The sequence below is a fragment of the Heterodontus francisci genome, chromosome 1 (genome assembly GCF_036365525.1).
Source record: "Heterodontus francisci isolate sHetFra1 chromosome 1, sHetFra1.hap1, whole genome shotgun sequence".
Taxonomy (NCBI): Eukaryota; Metazoa; Chordata; class Chondrichthyes; order Heterodontiformes; family Heterodontidae; genus Heterodontus; species Heterodontus francisci.
The window spans coordinates 6,224,938-6,240,526 of NC_090371.1; the positions used below are offsets into that span (position 1 = coordinate 6,224,938).

A 15,589-nucleotide genomic window follows, 5' to 3' on the forward strand; every position below is an offset into this window, starting at 1 on the left:
CATCAGGAGAGGGAGAGAGCAGCAGGAGAGGGAGAGAGCAGCAGGGGAGGAAGAGAGAGCACAGCAGGAGAGGGAGAGAGAGGGTGCAGCAGGAGAGGGAGAGAGAGGGCACAGCAGGAGAGTGAGAGAGAGGGCACAGCAGCAGAGGGAGAGAGCAGCAGGAGAGGGAGAGAGAGGGCACAGCAGGAGAGGGAGAGAGAGGGCACAGCAGGAGAGGGAGAGAGCAACAGGAGAGGGAGAGAGAGCACAGCAGGAGAGGGAGGGAGAGGGCACAGCAGGAGAGGTAGAGAGAAGCAGGAGAGAGAGAGGGCACAGCAGGAGAGGGCGAGAGAAGCAGGGGAGGGAGAGAGAGGGCATCAGGAGAGGGAGAGAGCACAGCAGGAGAGGGAGGGAGAGTGCAGCAGGCGAGGGAGAGAGAGAGCACAGCAGGAGAGGGAGAGAGTGGGCACAGCAGGAGAGGGAGAGAGAGGGCAGCAGGAGAGGGAGAGAGAGGGCAGCAGGAGAGGGAGAGAGAGGGCACAGCAGGAGATGGAGAGAGAGCACAGCAGGAGAGGGAGAGCAGCAGGAGAGGGAGAGAACAGCAGGGGAGGAAGAGAGAGCACAGCAGGAGAGGGAGAGAGCACAGCAGGAGAGGGAGAGAGAGGGTGCAGCAGGAGAGGGAGAGAGCAGCAGGAGAGGGAGAGAGAGGGCAGCAGGAGAGGGAGAGAGAGGGCAGCAGGAGAGGGAGAGAGAGGGCACAGCAGGAGATGGAGAGAGAGCACAGCAGGAGAGGGAGAGCAGCAGGAGAGGGAGAGAACAGCAGGGGAGGAAGAGAGAGCACAGCAGGAGAGGGAGAGAGCACAGCAGGAGAGGGAGAGAGAGGGCACAGCAGGAGAGTGAGAGAGAGGGCACAGCAGCAGAGGGAGAGAGCAGCAGGAGAGGGAGAGAGAGGGCACAGCAGGAGAGGGAGAGAGAGGGCACAGCAGGAGAGGGAGAGAGAGCACAGCAGGAGAGGGAGGGAGAGGGCACAGCAGGAGAGGTAGAGAGAAGCAGGAGAGAGAGAGGGCACAGCAGGAGAGGGCGAGAGAAACAGGGGAGGGAGAGAGAGGGCATCAGGAGAGGGAGAGAGCACAGCAGGAGAGGGAGGGAGAGTGCAGCAGGCGAGGGAGAGAGAGAGCACAGCAGAAGAGGGAGAGAGAGGGCAGCAGGAGAGGGAGAGAGTGGGCACAGCAGGAGAGGGAGAGAGAGGGCAGCAGGAGAGGGAGAGAGAGGGCAGCAGGAGAGGGAGAGTGCACAGCAGGAGAGGGAGAGAGTGGGCACAGCAGGAGAGGGAGAGAGAGGGCAGCAGGAGAGGGAGAGTGCACAGCAGGAGAGGGAGAGAGTGGGCACAGCAGGAGAGGGAGAGAGAGGGCAGCAGGAGAGGGAGAGAGCACAGCAGGAGAGGGAGGGAGAGAGCAGCAGGTGAGGCAGAGAGAGAGCACAGCAAGAGAGGGATAGAACACAGCAGTTTTTGGAGGACCAGGGGACTGTTGGGTAAGTGAAAAACTATATATTTGTGTGGTGGCTGTAGATAAGAAATAAAAAGAAGTAATATAATTGTAAGGAGGTTAGAAATCAAAAGAGGTAAGTTCCACCTCACACTTCCCCACCCTACCCGAGACACTACACGTGTAGTGTCTCCCACCCACCCTCCTCCTCTAACCAAAAAAAAGGACTCTGGTGTGTTGATAAGGTAAGCTTTTTATTTAAAAAGTTCTGTCCGTCGGATTGCTAACCTAACAAGTTTTGACTTTTTTTGGGGGGGTTTTTCAGGAGATTTGTTGGGATTTTAGAATAGTGGGAATGGAGGTTAAGGCAGTTGTATGTTCCTCCTGCAGAATGTGGGAGGTAAGGGTCGCCAAGAGTGTCCCTGCTGACTGCATCTGCGGGAAGTGCACCCAACTCCAGCTCCTCGAGAACCGCGTTAGGGAACTGGAGCTGGAGCTGGATGAACCTCGGATCAATCGGGAGGCGGAGGAGGTTATTGAGAGGAGTTATGGGGAGGTAGTCACACCTCAGGTAAAAGAAGTAGGTAGATGGGTTACCATCAGGGGAAGGAGAGGGAACCAGCAGGCAGTGCAGGGATCCCCTGTGGCCGTTTCCTTCAACAACGGGTATACCGTTTTGGATACTGTTGCGGGGGATGACTTACCAGGGGTAAGCAATGGGGTACAGATATCTGGCACAGAGTCTGTCCCTGTTGCTCAGAAGGGAAGGGGGAAGAGGAGCAGAGCATTAGTCATTGGGGACTCCATAGTTAGGGGAACAGATAGGAGGTTCTGTGGGAACGAGAAAGACTCACGGTTGGTGTGTTGCCTCCCAGGTGCCAGGGTTCGTGATGTCTCGGATCATGTTTTTGGGATCCTTAAGGGGGAGGGGGAGCAGCCGCAAGTCGTGGTCCACATAGGCACCAATGACATAGGTAGAAAGAGAGATGGGGATTTAAGGCAGAAATTCAGGGAGCTAGGGTGGAAGCTTAGAGCAAGAACAAAGAGTTGTTATCTCTGGGTTGTTGCCCGTGCCACGTGATAGCGAAGCGAGGAATAGGGAGAGAGAGGAGTTGAACACGTGGCTGCAGGGATGGTGTAGGAGGGAGGGTTTTGGTTTCCTGGATAATTGGGGCTCTTTCTGGGGTAGGTGGGACCTCTACAAACAGGATGGTCTTCATCTGAACCAGAGGGGTACCAATATCCTGGGGGGGAGATTTGCTAGTGCTCTTCGGGGGGGTTTAAACTAATTCAGCAGGGGAATGGGAACCTAAATTGTAGTTCCAGTGTACAGGATGTTGAGAGTAGTGAGGTCAGGGATAAGGTTACAAGGACGCAAGAGGGCACTGGCAAGCAAGAACTTGGTTTAAAGTGTGTCTACTTCAACGACAGGAGCATCCGGAATAAGGTGGGTGAGCTTGCAGCATGGGTTGGTACCTGGGATCTCGATGTAGTGTCCATTTCGGAGACATGGGTAGAGCAGGGGCAGGAATGGATGTTGCAGGTTCCGGGATTTAGATGTTTCAGTAAGAACAGAGAAGATGGTAAAAGAGGGGGAATGTGGCATTGTTAATCAGGGAGAGTATTACAGCGGCAGAAAGGACGTTTGAGGACTCGTCTACTGAGGTAGTATGGGCCGAGGTTAGAAACAGGAGAGGTGAGGTCACCCTGTTGGGAGTCTTCTATAGACCTCCGAATAGTTCCAGAGATGTAGAGGAAAGGATAGCGAAGATGATTCTCGACAGGAGCGAGAGTAACAGGGTAGTGGTTATGGGGGACTTTAACTTTCCAAATATTGACTGAAAATACTATAGTTCGAGTACTTTAGATGGGTCAGTTTTTGTCCAGTGTGTGCAGGAGGGTTTTCTGACACAGTATGTAGACAGGCCAACCAGGGGCGATGCCACATTGGATTTGGTACTGGGTAATGAACCCGGCCAGGTGTTAGATTTAGATGTAGGTGAGCACTTTGGTGATAGTGATCACAATTCGGTTAGGTTTACCTTAGCGATGGGCAGGGACAGGTATATACTGCAGGGCAAGAATTATAGCTGGGGGAAAGGAAATTATGATGCGATTAGGCAAGATTTAGGATGCGTAGGATGGGGAAGGAAACTGCAGGGGATGGGCATAATCGAAATGTGGAGCTTATTCAAGGAGCAGCTACTGCGTGTCCTTGATAAGTATGTACCTGTCAGGCAGGGAGGAAGTTGTCGAGCAAGGGAGCCGTGGTTTACTAAAGAAGTTGAAGCGCTTGTCAAGAGGAAGAAGAAGGCTTATGTTAGGATGAGACGTGAAGGCTCAGTTAGGGCGCTTGAGAGTTACAAGCTAGCCAGGAAGGATCTAAAGGGAGAGCTAAGAAGAGCCAGGAGAGGACACGAGAAGTCATTGGCAGATAGGATCAGGGAAAACCCTAAGGCTTTCTATAGGTATATCAGGAATAAAAGAATGACTAGAGTTAGATTGGGGCCAATCAAGGATAGTAGTGGGAAGTTGTGTGTGGAATCAGAGGAGATAGGGGAAGCGTTAAATGAATATTTTTCGTCAGTATTTACAGTAGAGAAAGAAAATGTTGTCGAGGAGAATACTGAGATTCAGACGACTAGGCTAGATGGGATTGAGGTTCACAAGGAGGAGTTGTTAGCAATTTTGGAAAGTGTGAAAATAGATAAGTCCCCTGGGCCAGATGGGATTTATCCTAGGATTCTCTGGGAAGCCAGGGAGGAGATTGCAGAGCCTTTGTCCTTGATCTTTATGTCGTCATTGTCGACAGGAATAGTGCCGGAAGACTGGAGGATCGCAAATGTTGTCCCCTTGTTCAAGAAGGGGAGTAGAGACAGCCCTGGTAATTATAGACCTGTGAGCCTTACTTCGGTTGTGGGTAAAATGTTGGAAAAGGTTATAAGAGACAGGATTAATAATCATCTTGAAAAGAATACGTTCATTGGCGATAGTCAGCACGGTTTTGTGAAGGGTAGGTCGTGCCTCACAAACCTTATTGAATTTTTCGAGAAGGTGACCAAACAGGTGGATGAGGGTAAAGCAGTGGATGTGGTGTATATGGATTTCAGTAAGGCGTTTGATAAGGTTCCCCACGGTAGGCTATTGCAGAAAATACGGAAGTATGGGGTTGAAGGTGATTTAGAGCTTTGGATCAGAAATTGGCTAGCTGAAAGAAGACAGAGGGTGGTGGTTGATGGCAAATGTTCATCCTGGAGTTTAGTTACTAGTGGTGTACCGCAAGGATCTGTTTTGGGGCCACTGCTGTTTGTCATTTTTATAAATGACCTGGAAGAGGGTGTAGAAGGGTGGGTTAGTAAATTTGCGGATGACACGAAGGTCGGTGGAGTTGTGGATAGTGCCGAAGGATGTTGTAGGGCACAGAGGGACATAGATAGGCTGCAGAGCTGGGCTGAGAGATGGCAAATGGAGTTTAATGCGGAAAAGTGTGAGGTGATTCACTTTGAAGGAGTAACAGGAATGCAGAGCACTGGGCTAATGGGAAGATTCTTGGTAGTGTAGATGAACAGAGAGATCTTGGTGTCCAGGTACATAAATCCCTGAAAGTTGCCACCCAGGTTAATAGGGCTGTTAAGAAGGCATATGGTGTGTTAGCTTTTATTAGTAGGGGGATCGAGTTTCGGAGCCACGAGGTCATGCTGCAGCTGTACAAAACTCTGGTGAGACCGCACCTGGAGTATTGCGTGCAGTTCTGGTCACCGCATTGTAGGAAGGATGTGGAAGCTTTGGAAAGGGTGCAGAGGAGATTTACTAGGATGTTGCCTGGTATGGAGGGAAGGTCTTACGAGGAAAGGCTGAGGGACTTGAGGTTGTTTTCGTTGGAGAGAAGGAGGAGGAGAGGTGACTTAATAGAGACATATAAGATAATCAGAGGGTTAGATAGGGTGGATAGTGAGAGTCTTTTTCCTCGGATGGTGATGGCAAACACGAGGGGACATAGCTTTAAGTTGAGGGGTGATAGATATAGGACAGATGTTAGAGGTAGTTTCTTTACTCAGAGAGTAGTAGGGGCGTGGAACGCCCTGCCTGCAACAGTAGTAGACTCGCCAACTTTAAGGGCATTTAAGTGGTCATTGGATAGACATATGGATGAAAATGGAATAGTGTAGGTCAGATGGTTTCACAGGTCGGCGCAACATCGCGGGCCGAAGGGCCTGTACTGCGCTGTAATGTTCTAATTCTAAAAGAGGGGGAGAGCAACAGGAGAGCGAGAAAGCAGCAGGAGAGGGAGAGAGGACACAGCAGGTGAGGGAGAGAGAGCACAGCAGGAGAGGGGGAGAGCAGCAGGAGAGGGAGAGGGAGAGAGAGCACAGCAGGAGAGGGAGAGAGAGGATACAGCAGGAGAGAGAGAGAGAGGGCACAGCAGGAGAGGGAGAGAGAGCACAGCAGGAGAGGGGGTGAGCAGCAGGAGAGGAAGAGGGAGAGAGAGCACAGCAGGAGAGGGAGAGGGAGCACAGCAGGAGAGGGAGAGAGAGGACACAGCAGGAGAGAGAGAGAGAGGGCACAGCAGGAGAGGGAGAGAGAGAGCAGGAGAGGGAGAGAGAGATCAGGAGATGGAGAAGGGCACAGCAGGAGAGGGAGAGAGAGAAGCAGGGGAGGGAGAGAGAAGCAGGGGTGGGTGAGAGAGAACAACAGGAGAGGGGGAGAGAGCAGCAGGAGAGAGAGAGAGAGAGGGCACAGCAGGAGAGGGAAAGAGAAGCAGGCGAGGGAGAGAGAGAGAAGCAGAGAAGAGGGAGACAGAGGGCAAGTGGGTGAGAGAGATGGGTTGCAGCAGTAATGGAAGACAGAGCGCAGGTGCAGAGGGAGAGAAAACTCAATGGGACAGGAAGAGATAGAGAGCACAGTGGGAGAGGAAAGGGGACAGCAGGAGAGGGGGACAAATAAGGAAAGCAGGCACAGCAAACAAAGAAAATGGTGTTTAGAGGCTATTGAACAATGCAAGTCGCAGTGCAGCATTGAGATTGTGGGTGGTAGTCGGAAGTATCAAATTACAATTGCTGAACCTTTCTGCAATGAGAGAGTTCTCCAGATTCAGAGTGCTGTAGATCACTATCGAGGGATCAGAGCACAGAGTGAGCTGTGAGGCACTGAGTGGGCATATCTGAGGCCTAAGATTTCATACATTCTGAGTGACCACAATACTGCATTTAATGTCATTTTCATTCTGCCCCGGTTGTTAGCAGGGGGAGTCATTAACAGAGATATAGAAGAGGAAGATTAACCAGTGTGAAGACAGTCTCCATACTCACCATGTCCACTGCATTCGCAGCCTTCAGCATTCGTTGCACCACAGCATCTCTATTATACCCCAGATTCCTGTACTGAAAAGGAAAGCAAATGATTGCTGATGATTCATTGAGCCAAACAGCTCTATCCACATTCCAATGCTCCCACCCACCCATCACAATGTCAAACATTCCCCTGATCATAAATTACAGAAGGCCATTCAGCCCATCGTGCTTGTGTTGGTTCTTTGGTAGAGCTATCCAATTAATTCCACTCCTCTGCTCTTTCTCCAGAGCCCTGTAAATTGTTTCCCTCCAATATCCAATGCTGTTTGAAAGTTGATATTGAAACTCCTTCCACTGCCCTTTCAGGCAGTTCATTCCAGATCACAACAACTCACTGTGTCAAAGAATGTTTCCTCATGTCACCTCTGCTTCTTTTGTCAATCACTTTAAATCTGCATCCTCCGCACACTGACCCTCCTGCCACAGGGACCAGTTTCTCTTTATTTACACTATCAAAGTCTTTCATGATTTTAAACTTCCATCACATTGCCCTGTAACCTTCTCTGCCCAAAGGAGAACCAACCACATTTCTCTCCTCTTTCCACATAACTGAAGCCCCTCATCACTGACACTATCCTCTACTAGAACATAGAACATCGAACATTACAGCGCAGTACAGGCCCTTCTGCCCTCGATGTTGCACCGACCTGTGAAACCATCTGACCTACACTATTCCATTTTCATCCATATGTCTATCCAATGACCACTTAAATGCCCTTAAAGTTGGCGAGTCTACTACTGCTGCAGGCAGGGCGTTCCACGCCCCTACTACTCTCTGAGTAAAGAAACTACCTCTGACATCTGTCCTATATCTATCACCCCTCAACTTAAAGCTATGTCCCCTCGTGTTTGCCATCACCATCCGAGGAAAAAGGCTCTCACTATCCACCCTATCTAACCCTCTGATTATCTTATATGTCTCTATTAAGTCACCTCTCCTCCTCCTTCTCTCCAACGAAAACAACCTCAAGTCCCTCTGCCTTTCCTCTCGAAGGACTTGGCATTTTCTCTAAAGTCTGCTGCCCAGAAATGACCACAATACACAGCTGAGGCCTAACCAATAATTTATTAGTTGTTTAGTATAAATTCCTTACTTTTGTGCTTGATGGGAGAAATATTTGTTTGTGTGGTGCTGATTGAAGTAGCATTATTGGACTTACATCAATTCTCTGGGAGCAGGCAACACCGAAGGGCAGTATCTGCTCAGCCTGCACAGTTTCTCCATTGATATCATTGCTAAATACCACCAGAAGCAATGCTATGCAAATGAATTTTACCCCTTCGCTTTTGTTTATAAAGATAAGTACCTTGTATGCATTTTCAACAGCCTGCTTCACATATCCTCGCACCTTTCAAGATTTGTGTACATAGACCTGCAGGTATCTCTGTTTCTGCACCTCTCTTTAAAATTGTACTATTTAATTTGCAATACTCAACAGGTCTGGTAGGTTATCAACCTGAAACATTAACTCTGTTTCTCTCTCCGCAGATGCTGGCAGACCTGCTGAGAATTTCCAGCATTTTCTGTTCTTACTTCAGATTTCCTGGATCCGCAGTCTTTTGCTTTTGTCCCATTTAGTTTATATTGACTCTCCTCATTCTTCCGACAAAAATGCATTATTTCACATTTCTCTCTTGTTTAATTTCATCCCCGCATGTCTACCCGTTTCACCAGTCTATATTTTCCTGAAGTCTCTTCCTCTCCACTCATTATTTTCTATATTTCTGAGTTTTATATCATCTACAAACTTTTGTTACTGATTTGCTCAACCATACCCTCACCTCCAGCTTTGATGCACTATTTGCCAACAAAATTGTAACTCTTGCTTATATAATAAAGGCAAAATACTGCAGAGGCTGGAAATCTGAAATAAAAACAGAAAGTGCTGGAAATACTCAGCAGGTCTGGCAGCATCTGTGGAGAGAGAAGCAGAGTTAACGTTTCAGGTCTGTGACCTTTCATCAGAACTGGTAAATGTAATAGGCTTTGAGCAAATGAAAAGGGGGAGGGGGAAGAAGAACAAAAGTGTGTGATAGGGCAGAGGGCAGGAGAGAGTAAATGACAGAGATGTCTCAGAACAAAGGCAAAGGGAGTGGTAATAGTTGTATGAAAAGACAAAACATTATTCCAGAGAGAGTGATAATGCCAGAATGATGCACAGCTCTGTTCAAAAGCAAAACCTCGAAGCACAAGTTTACAAGAGGCACATTGTTTTAAAAAAAATTAAAATAACATTTTAAAAAGGCCGTCATGCTCTGAAATTGTTGAACTCAATGTTGAGTCCGGCAAGTTATAGCATGCCTAATTGGAAGATGAGGTGTTGTTCCTCAAACTTGTATTGATGTTCATTGGAACACTGGAGCAGGCCCAGGACAGAGATGTGAGCAGAGGTGCGTGTTGAAATGGCAAGCAACTGGAAGCGCAGATTCATGCTTGCAGACTGAGCGGAGGTATTCCGCAAAGCGGTCGCCCAGTCTGAGTGTGGTCTCCCCAATGTAGAGGAGACCACATTGTGAGCAGTGAATACAGTATACTACATTGAAAGAAGTACAAGTAAATCGCTGTTTCACCTGAAAGGAGTGTTTGGGGCCTGGGATAGTGAGGAAAGAAGAGGTAAATGGGCAGTTATTACACCTCCTGCAATTGCAGGGGAAGGTTCTGTGGGAAGTGGCAAGGTGTTGGGATGATGGAGGAGTGGACCAAGGTATAACAGAGGGAACAGCCCCTTCGGAATACTGACAGAGTCAGTACTGTTTCAGTACTGAAACAGGCCCTTCGGCCCACCAAGTCCGTGCCACCCATCAATACTAATCCTACATTAATCCCATATTCCCCTTTCCTCAATTCTCCTACCACCTATCTACACTAGAGGCAATTTTTAAAAAAAAACAATGGCCAATTTATCTATCAACCCGCAGGTTTTCAGCATGTGGGAGGAAACCGGAGCATGCGGCAGAAACCCACGCAGTCACAGGGAGAACTTGCAAACTCCACACAGGCCACCTGGAACCGAACCTGGGTTGCTGGAGCTGTGAGGCTGCGGTGCTAACCTCTGCACCACTGTGCCACCCTGAGGCGGGGAGGAGAAGTAGTGGCGACATGCTGCAGGTGGTGGACATGGCGGAGGATGATCCTTTGGATGTAGAGGCTGGTGGGGTGGAAAGTGAGGACAAGGGGAACCCTGTTGCTGTTCTGGGAGAGAGGGGAAGGGGTGAGGGCGGAAGTGCGGGGAACGGGGCAGACATGGTTGAGGGCCCTGTCAACCACATTGGGGGGGAATTCTCGGTTGAGTAAAAAGGAAGCACTGTCATGGAAGGTAGCATCATCGGAGCAGATGCGTCAGAGATGGAGAAACTGGGAGAATGGAATGGAGTCCTTACAGGAGGCAGGGTGTGAAGAAGTGTAGGCAAAGTAGCTGTGGGAGTCGGTGGGATTATAATGGATATTAGTAGACAACCTATCCCCAGAGATGGAGACAGAGCAGTTGAAGAAGGGAAGGGAAGTGTTGGAGATGGACCATGTAAAGGTGAGAGAAGGGTGGAAATTAGAAGCAAAGTTGATAAAGTTTTCCAGTTCAGGGCGGGAGCAGGAAACGGCACCGACACAGTCATTAATGTTAGGGAAGGGCCTGAGAAGGACTGGAACAAGGAATGTTCGACATATCCCACAAAAAGACAGGCATAACTAGGACCCGTGCGGGTACACAGAGCAACACATTTTACTTGAAGGAAGTGAGTGGAGTTGAAGGAGAAGTTGTTCAATGTGAGAACAAGTTCAGCCAGGTGGAGGAGGGTGGTGGTGGATAGGGACTGGTTGGGCCTCTGTTCAAGGAAGAAGCGGACAGTCCTTAAACCATCCTGGTGGGGGATGGAGGTGTAGAGAGATTGGACGTCCATAGTGAAAAGAAGGTGGTTGGGCCCAGGAAACTGGAAATTGTCAAAATGACGTAGGGTGTCAGAAGAGTCACTGATGTAGGTGGGAAGAGACTGGACCAGCGGAGAAAAGATAGAGTCAAGATTGGAAGAAATAAGTTCAGTGGGGCAGGAGCAGGCTGAAACAAAGGGTCTGCCGGGACAGTCCCATTTGTGGATTTTGGGAAGGAGGTAGAAGTGGGCTGTCCGAGGTTGCAGGACTATGTAGCTCTCTATTACCCTTGCCATTCCCCCAATACAGCCTTCATCTCCACTCCATTAAGTCCAAGGGACACAGACTTCAAAGTATATGGCAGACAACGGGCTTAGCCATCCACTGGCAGATCTGGCTCAACCACATAAAACAATATTGGGTCCTGCTGCAGTCTACAAAAACTGCTCAAGATCATCCTAGTATGCAAAGATAACCCCAGTTTCTTTTCTCTATGGCAAATCATCTTCTTAAACCCCACTCCCCTGTCTCCTCTACCCTCACCTCCAACAATACGTGCGAGGAGCTCATGAACTTCTATGTCACTAAGGTTGAGACCATCCAATCAGCTGCCTCTCCCGCATTGCTCCCTTCCACAAGCCACTTGGCCAAACTTCCTCTAATGCTCCCCCTGCCTTAGCCCTGAACTCACATCTTTCTCTGGTTTCTCTCCTATCTCCCCTCATGGTCTCTCTGTGCTCATCTTGTCCATGAGACTCACCTCCTGCTCCCTCGACACTATTTCCACGAAAAATCTGACCACCCAACTTCCCCTCCTGGCGCCTATGTTAGTTGATATTGTTAACGGTTCCCTCTCTTCAGATGTTGTCCCTCTCTCCTTTAAATCTGCCGCCATCACCCCTCTCCTCAAAAAAAACTCTTAACCCCACCGCACTTGAAAACTATCGTCCCATCTCCAACCTCCCTTTCCTCTCTGAAGTCTTTGAAGATGCTTCCGCCTCCCAAAGCTTTTTTTTTCATTAATTTGTGGGATATGGGCATTGCTGGCCAGGCCAGCATTTATTGCTCATCCCTAATTGCCCTCGAGAAGGTGGTGGTGAGCTGCCTTCTTGAACCGCTGCAATCCATTTGGGGTAGGTTTCTTTTTGCAACGGCGACAGGGAGAGCGAGGTGGCAGCTGGGTAAGTAAGTCCTATATATTTGGGCAGCAGCTGAACCCGAGACACTACACCTGTAGTGTCTCCCACCCGCCCTCCTCCTCTAACCAAAAAAAAAGGACTCGGTGGTGTGTAGATAAGGTAAGGCTTTTTCTATTTATTTTTTTTTCGTGTGATTGGTAAAAACTTTTCGTTCCTTTTTCATTTATCTAAGTTAAGCTTAAGATTAAAAATGGCAGGAGATCTCAGACCCGTGTTATGCTCCTCTTGCTCAATGTGGGAGCTCAGGGACACGGCTGATGTCCCTGACTCCTTCACGTGCTGGAAGTGTGTCCAGCTGCAGCTCTTGTTATACCGCATGACGGCTCTGGAGCTGCGGATGGACTCACTTTGGAGCATCAGCGATGCTGAGGAGGTCGTGGATAGCACGTTTAGCGAATTGGTCACACCGCCGATTAGGATTGCTGAGGGAGAAAGGGAATGGGTGACCAAAAGGCAGAGAAAGAGCAGGAAGGCAGTGCAGGTGTCCCCTGCAGTCATCTCCCTCCAAAACAGGTATACCATTTTGGATACTGTTGAGGGAGATGGCTCACCAGGGGAAGGCAGCAGTAGCCAGGTTCATGGCACCGTGGCTGGCTCTGCTGTTCGGAAGGGCGGGAAAAAGAGTGGAAGGGCTATAGTCATAGGGGATTCGATTGTAAGGGGAGTAGATAGGCGGTTCTGTGGTCGAAAACGAGACTCCCGAATGGTATGTTGCCTCCCAGGTGCACGGGTCAGGGATGTCTCAGATCGGCTGCAGAACATTCTGAAGGGGGAGGGTGAACAGCCAGTTGTCATTGTGCACATAGGCACCAATGATATAGGTAAAAAACGGGATGAGGTCCTACAAGCAGAATTTAGGGAGTTAGGAGCCAAGTTAAAAAGTAGGACCTCAGAGGTAGTAATCTCAGGATTGCTACCAGTGCCACGTGATAGTCAGAGTAGAAATGAAAGAATAGTCAGGATGAATGCGTGGCTTGAGAGATGGTGCAGGAGGGAGGGGTTCAGATTTTTGGGACATTGGGACATGATGGATGTTGAGGTTAGGGACAGATGTTTGATTACTCTAGGTCAAGTCGGCATAAGGAGGGAGGAAGTGTTGGGTATTCTAAAAGGCATTAAGGTGGACAAGTCCCCAGGTCCGGATGGGATCTATCCCAGGTTTCTGAGGGAAGCGAGAGAGGAAATAGCTGGGGCCTTAACAGATATCTTTGCAGCATCCTTAAACACGGGTGAGGTCCCGGAGGACTGGAGAATTGCTAATGTTGTCCCCTTGTTTAAGAAGGGTAGCAGGGATAATCCAGGTAATTATAGACCGGTGAGCCTGACGTCAGTGGTAGGGAAGCTGCTGGAGAAGATACTGAGGGATAGGATCTATTTCCATTTGGAAGAAAATGGGCTTATCAGTGATAGGCAACATGGTTTTGTGCAGGGAAGGTCATGTCTTACCAACTTAATAGAATTCTTTGAGGAAGTGACAAAGTTGATTGATGAGGGAAGGGCTGTAGATGTCATATACATGGACTTCAGTAAGGCGTTTGATAAGGTTCCCCATGGTAGGCCGATGGAGAAAGTGAAGGCGCATGGGGTCCAGGGTGTACTAGCTAGATGGATAAAGAACTGGCTGGGCAACAGGAGACAGAGAGTAGCAGTGGAAGGGAGTTTCTCAAAATGGAGACGTGTGACCAGTGGTGTTCCACAGAGATCCGTGCTGGGACCACTGTTGTTTGTGATATACATAAATGATTTGGAGGAAAGTATAGGAGGTCTGATTAGCAAGTTTGCAGACGACACTAAGATTGGTGGAGTAGCAGATAGTGAAGGGGACTGTCCAGCAGAATCTTGATAGATTGGAGAGTTGGGCAGAGAAATGGCAGATGGAGTTCAATCAGGGTAAATGCGAGGTGATGCATTTTGGAAGACCCAATTCAAGAGTGAACTATACAGTAAATGGAAAAGTCCTGGGGAAAATTGATGTACAGAGAGATTTGGGTGTTCAGGTCCATTGTTCCCTGAAGGTGGCAACGCAGGTCAATAGAATGGTCAAGAAGGCATACGGCATGCTTTCCTTCATCGGACGGGGTATTGAGTACAAGGGTTGGCAGGTCATGTTACAGTTGTATAAGACTTTGGTTCGGCCACATTTGGAATACTGCGTGCAGTTCTGGTCGCCACATTACCAAAAGGATGTGGATGCTTTGGAGAGGGTGCAGAGGAGGTTCACCAGGATGTTGCCTGGTATGGAGGGCGCTAGCTATGAAGAGAGGTTGAGTAGATTAGGATTATTTTCATTAGAAAGACGGAGGTTGATGGGGGATCTGATTGAGGTGTACAAAATCATGAGAGGTTTAGACAGGGTGGATAGCAAGAAGCTTTTTCCCAGAGTGGGGGATTCAATTACTAGGGATCACGAGTTCAAAGTCAGAGGGGAAAAGTTTAGGGGGGATATGCGTGGAAAGTTCTTTACGCAGAGGGTGGTGGGTGCTTGGAACGCATTGCCAGCGGAGGTGGTAGACGCGGGCACGATAGCGTCTTTTAAGATGTATCTAGACAGATACATGAATGGGCAGGAAGTAAAGAGATACAGACCCTTAGAAAATAGGCGACATGTTTAGATAGAGGATCTGGATCGGTGCAGGCTTGGAGGGCCGAAGGGCCTGTTCCTGTGCTGTAATTTTCTTTGTTCTTTGTTCTTAGGTAAACCCACTGTGCTGCTGGAAGGGAGTTCCAGGATTTTGGCTCAGTGACAGTGAAGGAACGGTGATATAGTTCCAAGTCAGGATGGTGTGTGACTGGGAGGGGAACTTGCAGGTGATGGTGTTCTCATGTATTTGCTGCCCTTGTCCTTCTAGTTGGTAGAGGTCATGTGTTTGGAAGGTGCTGTCTAAGGACCCTTGGTGCATTGCTGCAGTGCATCTTGTAGATGGTACACACTGCTGCCACTGTGCGTCCGTGATGGAGGGAGTGACCATACAACCATACAAATTAGGAGCAGGAGTAGGCCATTCAGCCCATCGAGCCTGCTCCACCATTCAATAAGATCATGGCTGATCTGTTTATTTTTTGGATTCCACACTCCCATCTACTCCCGATAACCTTTGATTCCCTTACCTAACAAGAATTTATCTACCCCCACCTTAAAAATATTCAATGACCCCGCCTCCAGCACCTTCTGAGGCAGAGAGTTCCACAGTCACACAACCCTCTGAGAGAAGAAATTTCTCCTCATCTCTGTCCTAAAAGGGCGACTCCCTAACTTTAAAACAGTGCCCCCTAGTTCTGGACTCACCCACAAGAGGAAACAGCCTTTCCACATCCACCTTGTCAAGACCGTTCAGGATCTTATAAACTTCAATCAAGTCTCCCCTCATTCTTCTGAACTCCAGTGAAAACAAGCCCAGTCTGTCCAACCTTTCCTCATAAGACAACCCACTCATTCCAGGTATCAATCTCAAAAACCTCCTCGGAACCACCTCCAATGCATTCACATCCTTCCTTAAGGAGACCAAATCTACACCCAGTATTCGAGATGTGGTCTCAACAATGCCCTGTATAACTGAAGCATAATATCCTTACTTTTATTTTCAATTCCTCTCGTAATAAAGAATAGCATCCCATTAGCTTTCTCTATTACTTGCTGTACCTGCATACTAACGTTTTGTGACTCCTGCACCGGAACACCTAGATCTCTCTGTACTTCAGAGTTCTGCA

General features: G+C 48.8%; 1 protein-coding gene across 5 annotated transcripts in view; it reads right to left on the bottom strand.

Annotated features, from left to right (window-relative positions):
• The window catches only part of LOC137367113 (disintegrin and metalloproteinase domain-containing protein 12-like), a 544,479-nt gene that overhangs the window by 350,096 nt on the left and 178,794 nt on the right, over positions 1-15,589 (bottom strand). For all 5 annotated transcript variants that reach the window (XR_010973684.1, XM_068028577.1, XM_068028570.1 and 2 more), the window contains exon 8: positions 6,776-6,847. Coding sequence is in view for 4 of the 5 variants with exons in the window: in XM_068028577.1 (XP_067884678.1) it covers positions 6,776-6,847 (72 nt within the window). In the remaining variant the exon portion in view is untranslated. The remainder of the gene's footprint in view (positions 1-6,775; positions 6,848-15,589) is intronic.